This window comes from Brassica rapa, chromosome A02, assembly GCF_000309985.2.
Source record: "Brassica rapa cultivar Chiifu-401-42 chromosome A02, CAAS_Brap_v3.01, whole genome shotgun sequence".
NCBI classification, from domain to species: domain Eukaryota; kingdom Viridiplantae; phylum Streptophyta; class Magnoliopsida; order Brassicales; family Brassicaceae; genus Brassica; species Brassica rapa.
Genome location: NC_024796.2, coordinates 8,425,194 through 8,441,159, shown reverse-complemented (window position 1 = coordinate 8,441,159; position 15,966 = coordinate 8,425,194). Strand labels below are relative to the sequence as shown.

The window sequence follows — 15,966 nt, the reverse complement described above, 5'->3', positions numbered from 1 at the left end:
CTACGTAAGTAGAATATTTCAAATCAAAACTAATAAACTTTTTTCTTATATATTTTTTAAATCTTGTGATAAGGATCTCTCTATTATTTCTGAGTTTTAAACAAACCAATTGGGTGTATATACTATATATCATCTTTATTAAACCATGCATCTTCAGGTCCATGTACAAAACAAGACCTTGAATCTTTTTGCACTACAATGGCCGCATCACAAGGTCAGAGCTGTGGTGTGATACCGGGACAGAGTCATGGTGATGTCCGTCATTAGAGGAACTCATCTCTTGAACCGGTGGCGGGTTAACCACAGTCATTGGCATCACAAAGTTGTCCGAAAGACGGTTCTTCATCTCCCGGTGTGCTTGACAAACAGCACAGAAATGGAGGAAACAATGCACCATACATGGGTCGCAAGGAGAGTTCTGTTTAATAATCACAAAAACAACACGTTTTCAAAGCATCAACCTCCAGATATGTCACGAAACTTTGTGGTTTGTACCTGGAGATGATATTTGCGCTGGAGAGTTTGCCTGACGTCTCCAGTGTAAATCCCACACATCCACCAAACAAAAAACAAGCCTTCCCAAAAAAGAAACGTAGTATGTGGATCTATACCGGGAATACAAAGAAGCAAGGATGCGGCCGTAAGACCGCCTTCTACTACAATCGAATGGCAAACACATGCTCTCTTCCATGAGGTTTCCTCCTCACTCAGAGTTTCATAGACACGTCCGAACAGAACACTTGGGCAAAAGAATCCTTGCCAAACTGTATTAAGACATGTAAGTAAGGAGCTCTTATTAGTTCTTGTGAGATCACTCACTTGATGATGGTTTTATAAAGATGAAAAGAAGCAAATGAAAAAACTTACAGCTATCCATGTCCTCAGTGCACCCGAATATTCCGGTGGTCCATGGCTCATCTGAAGGAGCTTCAAAATTTTCAGGCAAAGTTTGGCCACATTCGTTGCATTTGTAAACTGCTAGCTGCAGATTCAAACCGACCGGATTGGTTTTAGGGAATTATAAATTTATGTAAGAGTCAAGCACGTAAACACTAATAGGTTACTTGATGAACACGCATCACCATATATACATTCTTTTTTTTTGTCACTGTCACCATATATACGTTCAATATCGTAAAACAATGAATACAAGAAAGAAATAACCGTGATCGGGTGATAGTCCTCTTGAGATGCGTAAATGTAAAATCAGATCAGTAGAGAAAGAGAGAGAGACGCATACTTGAGGAACCTGAATCGGTTGGTTGAGTTCGCCGGGATTAACCTCATCGACCGGAGCTTGTTCCTTTGTCAACTTCACGTACCTCGACGGTGCTCCTCCGTCCGACATCTGAATCCTAAATTTTTAACGGTGATAAAACAAATCAACAAAATGGAATTGGGAAAGAAAAGGAAGACAAAAAGATACGAACCCGAGAAACAAAAGAGCAATCCTAAAGGTTCTTCTTCTTGCTCCAGTGGTCGGATCTCTGTGAATTTGTTTTTGTTTTTTTCTAATCACATTGAATAGAGCTTAAGCAAAGTGTTGTCAAACGAGTTAAAGATTGGCCTTCTTTCGATAGGATGCAAGAATACACTTGTACATATGCTGAGGTGGCAATAACGAGAAGGCTCAGATAAACCGAAATATTTGAAGAGTTAGAAGAAGTCTCCGAAGTTTCTTTGTTCCCACATGTTAATATATAAGAGAACGAGTCTTAAGCAATGTTCTCCATCGATCAGCACGGCATGAGTATTGATGGGATACAAGAAAACATGTTTGCAAGTGCTGAGGTGGCAGTAAGAAAAACAAATATAAGACTATATACAATAGATAAATTTTTAAACAACCTATTTTAACATTTTTTTTTTGATGAAATGTTAAATTTATTGATTTTAACAACCTATTTTAACAACCTATTTTAAAAATTTATTAATTTTTAAACAACCTATTTTAACATTTCACATCATCTTCTATCTCTTTTACCTATTAATTCAACATTCATTTAATTTGCCACTTATAATAATTTGTTTAATAAAATTCAAACCTATCCAAACATTTTCATTTCATAGTTTTATTTTATTTTATGTAAAATGTTAATGATAATTTAGAATGATAATTAGTAAAATCAAAATATAATAACAATAAAAATGGTTTTCTTTCTAATTTATATACTCGAATAATAGATACTAAGATTTGAGTTTAAAAGGATTATTGTTAAAATTCTTTTAACAAAAAAAAAACGAAAAATTTAGTGTCCAAATTAAATAACAAAAATTTTATTTATAAAATTATGTATTTTGGTATAAAAAATTATTAGTTATAATTATAATTTCTATGAAATAATTTATTACAAATAGTTTGGGGGGAAAAAAAACTAACAAACTTGACCAATAAAAATACAGCAAATGTACTGTATATTAATCAAAAACAAAATTATATGTCTTTATTTTTTGCGCATTCAAACCTTTGAATCCTTTCAACAAGATTAAATTCACATTATATTTTCTTTTTCCAAATTGTCATTGTAAAGGTTTCAACAGTTTAATGTTTTTATTCAATATGCCATTATAAATGGTCTTTTTTCTTTTTTTTAAAGAAGATCATTGTAAAGGTTTCAACAGTTTGGTTAGTGCTAACTTGGAGATGCGAGGCTTACCGGCCTTTCCGTGTAAACGCTGCGGTGGGACAGAAGATGACCTCCACACCTTCCTCTTGTGCCCTCTTGCCCAGGAGGTGTGGACGCTGGCTCCCCTCACACCACAACCTCAGGTGTCAATACCTTCTTTGTTTTACCTTTTAAAAACTGGCGCCCAATATGTTACCCTTCCGCCAACCGGTCTCACCACCCCCCTGTGGCCATGGATCCTGTGGCGACTCTGGAAGGCCCGAAACCTGCTTGTGTTTGAAAATAGATCTCTCACGGGCCAGGAAGTAATCAGGTTGGCTATTCAGGACGCAAAGGAGTGGGAAGCGGCGCAGGAAGTGGTTGTTTCCGTTGCACGTAACCAACCGAGCGATCTACCGATGGCACCAAGCGTGGAGAATGAAAAGCTGGTGTGTTTCGTCGATGCAGCCTGGGATGCTACCACTCAGAATTGTGGTATTGCGGGTGTCTTCAAAGGGCAAGATCAGAGGAGGCACCAAGGATTCAGAGAGTCACGAAGACATGTTGGTTCTGCGCTGGTTGCAGAGGCGCTGGCGGTACGAAGGGCGGTGCTGGAGGCCTTTACTTCTAACGCAGACTCTCTTCGAGTTTTTCGGACTCACAGACGCTGGTTAAGCTCCTCAACGCCAAGAGCTCTTTAACAGAGCTGAACAACATTCTCACTGATGTTTACTATTTTAGCAACCGCTTGAAGGTGTGCTCGTTTTCTCACATTTCTCGTTTGGGTAATGTAGAGGCTGACCTAGTGGCAAAGTCAGCTCTCTTAGATGTAAACTCATCCCTCCCTAGTGGGGGGTAAACTTTCCTTTAAGCAATGCAAGTTTATTTTGAACAAAAAAAAAAAAAAAGGTTTCAACAGTTTAATGTTTCTGTTAATTACATTACAGAAAGTTGGATTGTTTTTGTTAGGTATGTGTTTTCACATGATTAATTGTATAATTATGTAATCAGAGTGAAGTTGCGGACATTATTGAATATCTTGATGAATGATGATAAAATGATTAAAAAAAAGTAAATATATTAAATAGAGATTTTCCATAATATTACTTTATTTCAGAATTTTTAATTTTACGCAATAAAAAGGTATCTATTTTATATAAATACTAGTATTGTACCTGTACTGCGTACAGGAAAAGAAAATGATTATTTATTATGTTAAAGTAGTGTGTGTTGCAGCAAAATGTATTGCCAGTTAATTCATGCTAATATAGCAATATTTGTAGACAACAAGAGTCACATTCTCTTATCTTTTAGACGGACAAAGTGATTAATTGTTTTCTTCTCAGTTTTATTTTTATTTTATTTCATTTTACTTGGTAGCAAGGTTTGTGTTAGCTTTTATTATGTTTTTTTTTACAACAGAGTTTAGTTACCGTGATCATTATGCTAAAATGTACATAAAATATCTCATATTTTGTAAGCATTACTAAATCTGGAATAAATTCACAGTCGCGACTGTGACCGATGTGTAAATCAAATTACACTCTATTTTAAACAAAAAGAAGAACAAAGTTTAATTTTTAACTCCACCATAAATCTACTTGTTTTATGAAATGGAACATATTTTCATCTAACACTACATACCTTTTGGTTCTTGTGCCAAAAATTCACCATTGAATGGAAAATCCATTTGAAACTCTGTAAATTTGATTTAGTTTGCCCTGCAAATATTTTTGCAGAATTCCAGTTTCATCATAGCACACTGAAGGAGAAAGAGAGGAGATGTGTTTAGCAAGATGCAATTATAAAATAAATAAATAACTTCATACAAATATAAGCAATAGAATATGGGTAGTTATTGATGACAAAAAAAAAAATATATGGGTAGTTATTTTGGAGATTGTTGGTGAATATTGATCGTGGTTTGTAAAGAACCGTCGGTGAAGTGGGCAGAAAAAATATTTTTGATTTTGGCCGATAAACATTAGTTTCTCACGTTTTTTTAATTTTTTTTAAAAATTTTTATACTTTAAATCTATGTGGCATAATATTATTGGTCAAGTGACTTGTGTTTTAGTATATAAAGGATGATGCTCAGTTTGTTTTTTTCCATGGTAGTGTTTAAATTGATAATACACATATTAATAAATATTCACAAAATAATTAACGTGGGCAAAACACCTGGTAGTTAAATGTTTAATTAGTTATATTGAAATTTTGATAAACATAAACTTCAAGATTTTGTTTATATACATATGAGATTTTATTTACAAACAAACCGTTTAAATCACACTGTTGGAGATTTACGAACGTTTCGTGAATCATGCTAGACATTGCATTTTATTCCATAAAATAACTTGTTTTAAATATATAAAAAGAAGAATTGAGTTTTGAAAAAAAGTAATCCCCTATATACTAAAGCATAAGTCAATTGCCCAATAAAATTATGACACATGTTTTTGTGTTTCAAAAAAAAAGATATTGTCAATAAAAAAAATTGCATTCTCAATTCCTAAAACTGTAAAAATAAACTAATTTCCTTGATTTTCTCTATTCCACTACGTGTTTAAAAAGAATGTTTTGTTATCTCTCAATTTATATATTTCACATCCCTATATTTTATCACACGATCTCAAACAGTTTTAACTCTATACTAGATTTTGACTCGCGCTTAGAAAACGCGGATTTATTTTTAAAATTAAATCAATTATTTTTGTATAATTCTATTTAAAATAATGTAGGTTTGGGTACATTTACCCGAGTGCATTGAATCGTACCAAATTAGAAATAATCCAAAATTAAACTGAATTTCATAAATAACTGAGCATATTATATATATATATGTATCTTTGGAACCGAAAAATAGAAACCGCACTAAGAACCAAATGAGTACTTAAAATTTTAAAATACAAATTATATACCTATTTAACATAACTAAACCAATAAAAAAATTTATACTATTAATGAAACTATACATGGTAATGTTCACGTCATGTAAAAATATGTTTGAATAATCTGTCATATATTCATGGAGATTTATTGTTAGAGTAATTATATAATATATCATGGGAAAATAATAAATGAGTTTATTTAAATCATGTAAAGTATTTATATAGTTAGAGAAATATAAGGAAAACCAAATAAATAATTAAGTCTAATGAAATGGTCTAACAACTTTGTGTAAGTAGATTTCTTAGGACTCTTTCCCTTTTAATAGTATAGATAATTTTGAAGTAATTAATTTTAGAGTAATTGCACTCTACACACAAGAATTATATGATAATTAGATGAATACACTATTTATGTTTTCCATGCATAAAGCTGAGAATTAGATGACCATTTTACCCTTGTTCATGTCTGAGCATTTGCAACCGGTCACCTGTTAGATTTGTAATTTAAATTAATTTTTTTTTAATTTTCTCTCTGGTAACCCAAAATCACACGAAATCTTATATGTCAGGCAAGTTGATATTTTACACTTTTCCAAACCTTCCTATCTACTCATAAATCGAAAATCCCATAATTCTTAAGGTATGAATTTTTCTGGGTGGTTGGAGGTAAAAGCGTTTGCTCTTCCTCCTTTCGTATAAAAGTTTCAAAATCTCTCTCGTGTCTATTGTTTCCCTTGTTTTTTTCAGAGATTGTTTCCAACCTAAAACACTTAGTATCTCCTTCTTCTATGTGATATTCTTCCATTGTTATCACAAACTATGAAATTGGGGCTTTCTTTGAATTTTTCAGTGAGATAAAGGCACAATTCCCATTATTTGCAGTAAGAGTGAGCCATTGCAGAGTTATTTAATGGAATCTGGAGCAAAAGCGTTGGTGAAGTAGTTCTAGGATTTCTTCAGAGAAGAGAAGAAATGTTTTTAATCTGATTTTTTTTTTTGTGCTGGTAAAGGTGGTGGTCGTGAGCAAGAGGTGGTGGTCTCTCTCTCTCTCTTTCTCTATCTCTTTGTTGACAATCTGATATTTAGTGCTGGTAAAGGTGGTGGTCATGAGCAAGAGGTGGTGGTCGTGAGCAGAGGAGAAGTCTCCTCCCTTCATCACCGGTCTCGAGCTTGCCCCTGTCATCACAGGTCTCGAATTCGTCCTGGTCGTCATCAATGGTGCCGGAGATGGAGACAGAATAGAGGAAGACATCGAGAACAAAGAGGCAAAAGAGGAGAGAGGCGGCAGCAGAGATATTAGGTTTAGAGTTTGGTTAATTAGGTTTAGATTTTAGTCAATTAGTTTTTTGTTTAATGTGATCAATTCTAGATATAACCAGATACTTATAACTCTAGCTGCTACTTTTGTCATTAAATATGTTAACTATATAAGTTAGACTAGCATTTAAACAGAATTGTTAGTTTTTTTATGTTGCTAATAACTCGATGTCCAATATTTAATGTCAGAAAAAAACTACATCCACAACATTTAATTAACCTTAATAATACACCATTAGCTTGTAAAAAATCAACACTACAAGCTAAACTACGGCATAGCAGTCCAACAACCTTGCACCAGTAACATTCAGAAATTTTATAACAGCCACTCCTAGACACCTAAAAACAACCCACGTCCCAATCCCACTCTAATATTCAACACCCACCGTCTGCTACTTCCTTCGGAAGAAGTCTCTTTATGGCATCACATGTTTATGGATGAGTGCTCTTGGAGTAGTCGGTCTAACAGAAGAGTGGCAAGAGCTTCTCTGAAGCTTTTTAAATAAGACTCGTGCTAGGCGACCCTTCTTTCTAAATCTAAATGGGGGTGCATGTTAAATGCTATTTGACAAAGAAACAAAATTTTCTTGAAGGAGAAAGGTTAAAGCTTCAACAAAGCAAAACAAAATACTTAAGAATGTTGTTAACCGGATATCATAGTCAAAGCTCCACTAGAAGTAATATTAGCTCGCAGTAACCACTTACTGAGTATTACCAACAATGACTCAGTTTATTTAAGATGAAAAAAATAATCTATTTAGATTGTAACAACTAAACATTACATGTTGCTGCTAAAATACTTGTTATTAGATATTAAAATGTTAGCAGATAAAGCTTTATGTGTCTTTGTTAAACATAATATTAGATTCACCAAAACAAAATAAAATACTAGAAAATGTTGTTAACCGGGTACCACAATCAGAGCTCCGCTAAAAATAATATTAGCCTGGTGGTAAGAATGGTTAGACGTCTAACATTGACTAAGTATTAAAAATGTTGGCAGTCTAACATTAAAATTAGCAAAACATCAGATAAATTGTTTCCTAGTGATATATTATTTTCTTACTAACAACATTATATATGAGATTTGCTACTAATCTTGAATAAAATATTGCATTGTACACATATTCATGATTGACAGCAAATGAATAAATAAATTTGTTAAATATTAATAAATATGTTAGCCACTAGCAACGAAACTCAAAATCTAATCCAAAGATACATGTAGAAATATGACCAAACTGTTATAACGTTATTAATATTAAATATGCTAGTACGCTAAAGATGAATCTCACAAAATAATTCAAATATACATTTAACATTGGATCTTTATGCTACTAAATTTGTTAGCAATCTAACAACGAATCTTAAATTGGTTACAATCTTTATTATATTACAAGAAATATGTAGAAGACTTTCACAGCCAAAATTATGATTAACAAGATAACTAAAATTTTAATATACAAATACAAATCACTTTAGGAATCTTAATTGGGTTGGATTCAATATCTTCCATTGCAGTTCCATAAGTGGTTGCATCTGGCACTTCCTTTGTTATCACCTTTGAGCCAACAATAACTGCCACGGAAGACACACTCTTTACTTGACTATGTGGTGATGCTATCTAACACATCAAAAATCAATCACAAATTGCATTTTCTTGATGAACTAGTTTGAAAAGATTCAACATACAAGAACAGAAGATTTCCTAATGCCATGATATCTTAGGAAGTCATAGCATCTACTCTTAAACCAAATAAACTGTAGTAGTAGCACTTACTGTTTTCATGAATTTTCTTTTGAAGATACTGTTCTCATAAACATAATACCAATTCTTTATCTCTAAGTTATTAGGTGAGGCTTCTAAAATAGTTTTTAAGAATGTAACTCACAGAGATAGAAAAAGACAAGATTGAATCATGCTCACGCCGGTGAAAGCAGTCGTAAAAGTGGGGAGGGGGGGAGTTCTCCGTAACAACTATGATTTGGGGCTTGAACTTTGGAACATAACAGAGAAATAAGGTGAAGTAGAGGAATGGCTGAGAAGATGTTAATCCAAAATATCTTGTAATTCACATAATGATGCTTTTATTTTCCTTAGACTTTTGACGAAGAAAGAAAATAAATATTTTTTTTCTTGGAATTAAAAAGATAAATCTAAATTAAAAAAGATTGGAGAGATTAGATTCTTCTCTCCATGCAGCCTTTGTTGTCAGAAACGATAACCCTCCAATTGGCCAGTTCCATTTTGTAGCCAGCCTCACGTAGAAGCTGGGGAAATAAACATAGGTTAATCATTAGACCATCTTTAACCCAGGTTATAAGTGGGTTTCTTAATCTTGGGGTCCCACAAAAACAACAAAAATCGATAGCAGAAGTGATGAATTAAGGATCGGTAATGGGCTGTTTTCTGCACTGTTTGCGGGCCCCACCAACACGTGGCGGCCCGCAATTGGATTGAGTTATAATTTTTTTTTTTTTTTTTTTTTAGAAAAAAAGTCAAAAACTAAGAAACTTTAAAATGCATTTAGCTTTAAAGATGCTCTTACCAATTCAACCAATTAGAGATCAAAACCCTTTTTGCTTCCAACCTTCTATTACCGGTGCAATGCATATTTCGATATTATTAAGAAAAGGTTAGTTTTGTCATTTCGGCTGCTACTATCACTTTTAAAACCCCACAATTTTTTTTGTATAGGGTATTTTCCTAATTACTATATTCTCCTTGTATTTTCAGCCAATTCACTCTTAATTTTATTCTTCATCTCTTTTTTGTCATTCTTCTTCATCTTTCTTTTTGTGTGTATGAGTGTAACAAAAAACAGATTACACAAGTTTATGTCTCGCCTTTAATCATATTTATTTTTCTTTCCTTCTCAATATTTAACACTCTATTTCTTTTACTTCTTTTGTGCATGGATTATGTTGATGATGGTTATTCAAAACTTCATTCTCAAAACACGAAGAAAGAGAAATTTGACAACAAACTAGAGAACTGTAAGTATATCCGAATCTACTATGTAGAAATTGATATTTATAAATCTGTTTGTTATTGTTTGACTATTATACAAATATATTTTCTTATTACAACATTCAACAGAACATGTTTTCTGTCTTATCTTCGAAGTTCCAGGTAAATTTGAACGGTAGAGGAATAGGAAACAGATGGAGAAGAATCCAAAAATGTAAGTTAAAAGAATTAAAAATGTTTTTTTATTATTATTAACTGACCAATTATCTTTCTACTGGTTTTCAAAATTGTGAAATTACGTTTTCCGTCAAAATCGTTAATTTTTTATTTTAACGATAAAACTGTTTTTTTTGGTTAAATTGTAAAGTTATGTTTTCTTTTATTAAACTCATGAAATTATGTTTCAGGACCCCATAGATACCCATTGTCCATTTGGTCTTCGCCCAATTGGACCGTGTACCAATTGGTCTTTTGTCCAGTTGGACCATTTATTAATTGGGCATGTCCATAGCCCGCCCAAAATAAATTGGACTGGGCTAACCCATGGTCATCCCGCCCAGTTGACACCTCTAGTTCCAGTCTTCCAGATATCAAACTTAAAAATAAATATTTCAAAACAGTTTAATGTTTTTCTTAATATATTTTAGCTTCACTTTTACTATATTTAAATAAATTTTAAGAGACTTATTTACAAAAAAAAATACCAAATAAAACTAAATGGGTCAAATTTAATAATTTTTAACCATATTTTAAGTGTTGGTAGTTATGTATTATTTTGCTTTCTATAATTTTTTTTCAGGAATAAAAACATAAGAATTATTTTAAACCCGTCTAACTGCTTTGTTGAACTCAATACTTCTAATTTTAACTTTTCATTTTATCCGGCTCCAGAAATGTGAGTATTATAAAGATTAGTTTTGATAAAAAAAAAGAGAAAATTCTAATTTCAAGAAACAAAATCATTTAAATGCAAGTAAAAATTTGTAGCACGGACTACTAAGTGCTAACACCAGACCGGTAATACTAGAAATAATACGCTTTAAGATGGTAATACTAGAAACAATGCACTTTAATATCTTCCCGAAGAGCCAAACATGTATCCACCTTTAATATTATGTGATACTGTTCATTTAGTGTTTTACAAGTATTCATTCTTATAAAAATTAAAATTAAAACAATGATCAAACAACTTTTAAAACAGTAAATTGACCCATGCGTAGCATGGGGTTCATACTAGTTAAGAGAAATATTCCATACATTAAAAAGTATTTATATCTTGATAACATTAATTTGAACCTTTTTACTATGAAATGCGAAACTTATCCTTTTATATAGCATCAAAACTTTCAATACGGCCGAACCGATTTGTTAACTTAGTCTCGTAGACACCACCATAATGGGTATGGATGGACCTCCAAATTGTGAGACTAATCGAAACTGATACGACGCATCTTACAGACAAGATTAGCCGTAGGGAAATCAAGTTCACTACCAGCTTCTGATTTCATCACATCTTTGAGCTCATCTCTTGGTGTAGCCAAACACGTCTGGAAAGTTGCCAGCACAGGCGGAATCGGCATGGACAAAGCCAAAAGCACATTGCTCAAGTACTCTATATCTACAGACAGTTGTTGTGCTCCTCGGTCTGTAATGTATTGGATTCCTCTCAGCTGCTCCACATACAGAGCCGTTGCACCTTCTGCTACCTGTTTATTTTTATTTCAATGGTTAGTCTATTGCGATTCAAGGTTGCGACCAAAACAAAAAAAATTAGACTGACCTTGAACATCCACTCGGTTGCAAAGAACTGTGCGTCCTCGTTGTTCGAATCGCCATTGGTTGATATTCCTTCAGCAAGAGGCTCAAGCTGCTGAGGCAAAGTGAGGAGATATTCTCCAACGCTTGTAACATAAGACTGAGGGTATGAGCTGAAGCTTGGTAACGGAAAAGCGCTCTGTTCCTCAGATGAAGACCAAATTGGTAGGCGAGATACTTCCCCTAGTCGTTGCCTGACTTTTGATATGAGGATGTCATACACAAGTTTGTTGACTGTATCGGCAAATGTGGCGACTCTCTGAGATGCCAAAGGCAGTGCATGGAACCTTGGATCTTTGGACTGCAACAAAACAAAGGGAACAAGAAACGATTACTCATGAATATTGTACGGTAAATTGAGAATCAATTTTCTGCTTTTTAAGTACCTGCTCCAACAGGTTTAGGAGTTTGCGAGCCTTCTCCGGAACATCAACCAATCGAATAGCTGCTACCTCCAGGGAAGCTCGTCCAGCCATAGACAAATCTCCAGCTGTTTGTTCACTTGTCAAATGTGATAGGTTCTGATCCAAATTTGTGCCAAATAATGAAATAGACAGGCTGGAGTTCAGTCTAGCTAGAGTGGCTCTCAAGGAAGCTTCAAATACAGAAGACCTGCTCGTAAGACAATCTGATACAGTAAGTATCTGTAGTGCTCCCTGGACAATGGACCACTCTTCATTTGAAGACAGGTCCATCTTGCGAGAGCTCTCCCTTTTCTCTGAGCTAACTCCATCGCCTGAACCATCTACTCCAAACACAACTCTCAAAGATTTGAGTGTTTCCTGAAGCATGGAGATATACTGCAGCATTATGTCATCTAGTGCAAGTATCAGCTCGTCTGCCTCTGAGCCGCCAGTGAAGCCAATACACCTCTCAACCGCAGCTTCAAGAAGAACAACAACTTGGGGGATAGACTCTTCCATCCTACGCACTGTCTCGCTGAGTTCTATTCCTTGAGCCCCAACACCACGTGTAACAGCCCCTCTCAGATCCACAACTGCGATCTCAGAGGACAAAATAGCACGTTCCATCTTCCCATACCTAAAGCATGGTCAATTCTAATGTTCAGAAGCAGCCATGAAGAGCCATCGAAACATGAGAGAATCCATAAATGCTAGAAATGGACAGACGTGGGAAAACTAGAGAACTACATAACATCAAAACTTACTTTTGCTTAAACGATTCAAAGGGTGAGTACACGGCCTTCAGCGTATCTATTAAGACTCTAAGTTCAGATTCGGCAAACAGGTGTTGAACATTTCTTGCAAAGGACCCAGTTACGTTGTGCAGGTCAATAAGGGCCTCAAGATGCTTGGTCTGAATATTAATACCCTTGGGTAAGTCTCCGGATAATAGATCCATCACACCTGTTCAAGAAAAAAACATCAGAAGTGTCGGTACTCTTCTCATTTCACAAATAATGCTTAACTGTTAGGGAAATTTACAATCACTATATGAAATGGTTCAATAACTTGCTTAGATAAAAATTCAGTTTTCTTCAAACCTCTCTAGCAAATTGACAGATTAATCACGTTGGCTATTATGCACAAAAATAAAAACCAGACAAGAATAACCAAAAACAGTAGTTCATGTCAAGGCAGAAGAAACTTGATCCTCGTTGACCAATCTAGCAAAGAATTAGGACAGTAGAGTAACACCACCTAGCTAGCAAGTACCCCAAATCCATCCGGGTAAAAGGAATAGACTAAGAAGGAAAATCTGATAATTTAAATGCAGTGACATCATATCCAACCTTTGGCGAGTGTTTTAGTTTCAGGAACAGCATCTCCAGTTGCAAGGTTAAGACGAGAAGCAAAACTAGCCCCAAGTACTCCCATGGTCTCAACCAACAGCTTTGGGACGAGAGTCATATAATCATCAGGGAAGGCAACCATACACCTGAACAATCATGAAAGCAATAACGAACTATAATGATTGATACTTAAGCTGTTACTATATATATTCACTGGAAAGGCGTGGTAAATATATATAGTAAAAGTTAACCCAAAAAAAGAGTACACAATTACCATTTCCACTCCTGCTCAAGATAGAGTAGCAACTCGTCGTAAAAGCTTGGCAGCCAACTGGCAAAGGATGTCTGAGCTGATGTCAACTGAACCTCATCGCCACTAGACAACCTTTGGGTTTCACTTCTCTCACTGGCAAGCTTGTTGGCTCTTTGCTTTGTGTCGAAATCATCCCAGAGTTGTTTTATTGGCTTTAGACGCACTTTTGAATATTGCAACTCCAGAGACTTGAATCTCCCAATCCGGATGAGAATCCCTCGCAAGTCTTGGGCAACATCAACCTATCAAATTTGGAGAAAGCCTTTTAGTGCTAGAATAGCAACCTAAACTATTCGGGTTTTCGGGATTCAAAACCTTGTGATAAGTCAATGCATCAGTAAGACGTGGCTGCACCATTGCCTCCAACCTATCCTCCAACACTTCTAGTTGCTTTCTAACATTGGCAAATTCTGCAACCTATTAATCAAAAATGAGAGTTGACTGAGTGACGACAAATGACTAAAATAGCCCGTTACACTTTTGGTATTTTTAAACTACCTCTCCAACAGCAGACAAGCAATTTCTCATGCTGGCAAGAGTTTCCGCAGCACGGGGAAGATCTCCACTAGCAAAAACATCCTCGACCGTCGAGCTTAACTGAGTCAACCCAGCAGCATCCTGTCCATATACAAGATAGAAGAGAGTCAAATATTCAAACTGTCTTCATTATGACAGGTCATAGACATAAGCCTCCAAATTTATTTAAAATTTTTTTTATTCAAATCTTTAATAAATAGCCTAGAAGTAATTCCATGGGCGGCCCTAGAACCACTAGGACCACTAGGACCTCCCGAGGGCCGCCCTGGTACTTCCAGGGCCGCCCTGGGACTTCCAGAGCCGCCCTGGAACTTCCAGGGCCGCCATGACCACCCTGGAACCTCAGGCCGCCTGATTTCGAATTACAGACCTGCAAAGTTTTGTAGGCAGCCTCCATTCTCTGTTTGACACAGTCCACTCTAGCAAGTGTAGCTATACACTCCGCTGAAGATCCCTCCGCCTACAACCATCATTTTCAAACAACTCATCATCATCTTATGATCACTACAGGAGATCTAAAACGAATGCTCAGATATATATAGTGTGAAGAACCTTCTTGAGTTTCTGGAGGATTCCGGCGACTGAGCTACGGAGAGACACCGCGTCATCACGCAGTCGCAAGACGTCGCGAGTGGCGCGAGGGACACGGAGGAGGGCGCCTCCGCTCTGCTCTTCGAGAGACGCTCCGATCTCCTCGGAGGCGATCTGGAGCTTCATTTCCAGATCCACGAGGTGTCTCTCGAGCGAGTCCTGTGGGTGGCGCGCTTTGCACGACGAGTTCACCCACCGCTTCGCATCGAACTTCTCCTCTGAGAACGGACCCAGATCCAGCATTGTACCCGATCACCCAGATTCGACTACGTTCTTTAATTCGATTATGTTGGAAAGAAGATCCTATGAAATCTTCAGTCGAGTGAGGAACTGAACCAAATCAATTTAAACCGATTCTAATTCAATCGGTACAATTCTACACGAAAACTGAACCGAAGAGAATCTTCGCTTAAAACGTTATTTATATGTCATGATTATGTTGATACAATGGATCCGTTGCTAATGTGTAAGCAAGCACACTATACAATGTGTTTTCTAACTAATCTAGTGGCATCAACCCCGTTTTAAATAAATTACTAGATTTTGGTCTGTGCAGATATTTTTACATTTGATATCATTACAAATGTTTAAATATATAATTTATATTTTAGTGTTATATATTCGAGTCAGATACAATAAAATAATAATATAAAATAATTAAATAGATAATATCTTTCAAATCTGTTTTTTTTTTAAATTTATACATTTTGCAAATAATACATTTTTAAAATTTATTAATTTATATTATAGAAAATAAATATGTTTAAGATAATTTATATTTACATGCTGTGTTTAAGAAAATATACTTTAACATATATCGTTTTAGTATTTTAAGAAATTTATAAGTAAAACCATATTTTGCTTAAATAATATAACTATATTATTTTAGAAAATTTTATACATAGTAGTATCTATTAGTTTAGTAAATTTTATTGATATAAGATATTTTTTGGATGTTATGATATTAAGTTTTTTTTTTTAAATCGAGATTTCAAAATATTAGATTTCTTTAACTTTTACAACATATATATAGTTAATTTGTTTTTGTTACTACATTAATATATATTAATATTAGTTTATTATCTATGATTTTATCTTTAACTTTTACAGCATATATAATAAAATTAGTTTATTATCTATGATTTTATCTTTTGTAAAATTTGAAATATTAT

At 34.7% G+C, this 15,966-nt stretch overlaps 2 protein-coding genes and 2 long non-coding RNA genes across 4 annotated transcripts; 2 read left to right on the top strand and 2 right to left on the bottom strand.

Annotated features, from left to right (window-relative positions):
* Nucleotides 1-52: 52 nt before the first annotated feature.
* Nucleotides 53-2,593, bottom strand: LOC103852152 (cell number regulator 6). Its single transcript, XM_009129063.3, has 6 exons — nt 1,947-2,593; nt 1,431-1,848; nt 1,241-1,355; nt 868-982; nt 496-764; nt 53-418 (listed from the first exon to the last, which is right to left on the bottom strand). Exons 3-6 carry the CDS (start codon nt 1,346-1,348, stop codon nt 194-196), a joined length of 717 nt encoding a protein of 238 aa, XP_009127311.1. The 5' UTR covers nt 1,349-1,355; nt 1,431-1,848; nt 1,947-2,593; the 3' UTR covers nt 53-193.
* LOC117131908 lies at nt 2,427-5,006 on the top strand. The gene is made up of 2 exons (XR_004455349.1): nt 2,427-2,612; nt 3,516-5,006. It is a non-coding gene; the product is annotated as an uncharacterized LOC117131908 (long non-coding RNA).
* Nucleotides 5,007-5,016: 10 nt separating this feature from the next.
* On the top strand, nt 5,017-6,997 carry LOC103852151. Its single transcript, XR_004455350.1, has 2 exons — nt 5,017-6,137; nt 6,348-6,997. It is a non-coding gene; the product is annotated as an uncharacterized LOC103852151 (long non-coding RNA).
* Nucleotides 6,998-10,961: 3,964 nt separating this feature from the next.
* On the bottom strand, nt 10,962-15,251 carry LOC103852150 (conserved oligomeric Golgi complex subunit 7). Its single transcript, XM_009129062.3, has 10 exons — nt 14,756-15,251; nt 14,574-14,663; nt 14,165-14,284; nt 13,982-14,083; nt 13,628-13,908; nt 13,354-13,499; nt 12,769-12,967; nt 11,987-12,641; nt 11,566-11,901; nt 10,962-11,491 (listed from the first exon to the last, which is right to left on the bottom strand). The coding sequence occupies exons 1-10, from the start codon at nt 15,035-15,037 to the stop codon at nt 11,213-11,215; spliced, it is 2,490 nt and encodes an 829-aa protein (XP_009127310.1). The 5' UTR covers nt 15,038-15,251; the 3' UTR covers nt 10,962-11,212.
* Nucleotides 15,252-15,966: the final 715 nt, after the last annotated feature.

Bases quoted from the DNA above. Each gene is read 5' to 3' on its own strand.
- LOC103852152 (XM_009129063.3), bottom strand. From the start codon at position 1,348: ATGTCGGACGGAGGAGCACCGTCGAGGTACGTGAAGTTGACAAAGGAA. The intron at 983-1,240 runs GTATGCGTCTCT...TTGAATCTGCAG, and splicing joins AACCGATTCAGGTTCCTCAA to CTAGCAGTTTACAAATGCAA. The intron at 419-495 runs GTACAAACCACA...ATTATTAAACAG, and splicing joins AGCGCAAATATCATCTCCAG to AACTCTCCTTGCGACCCATG.
- LOC103852150 (XM_009129062.3), bottom strand. From the start codon at position 15,037: ATGCTGGATCTGGGTCCGTTCTCAGAGGAGAAGTTCGATGCGAAGCGG. The intron at 14,285-14,573 runs GTCTGTAATTCG...GTATATGGACAG, and splicing joins CTGCCTACAAAACTTTGCAG to GATGCTGCTGGGTTGACTCA. The intron at 13,909-13,981 runs GTTTTGAATCCC...CAAATTTGATAG, and splicing joins ATGCATTGACTTATCACAAG to GTTGATGTTGCCCAAGACTT.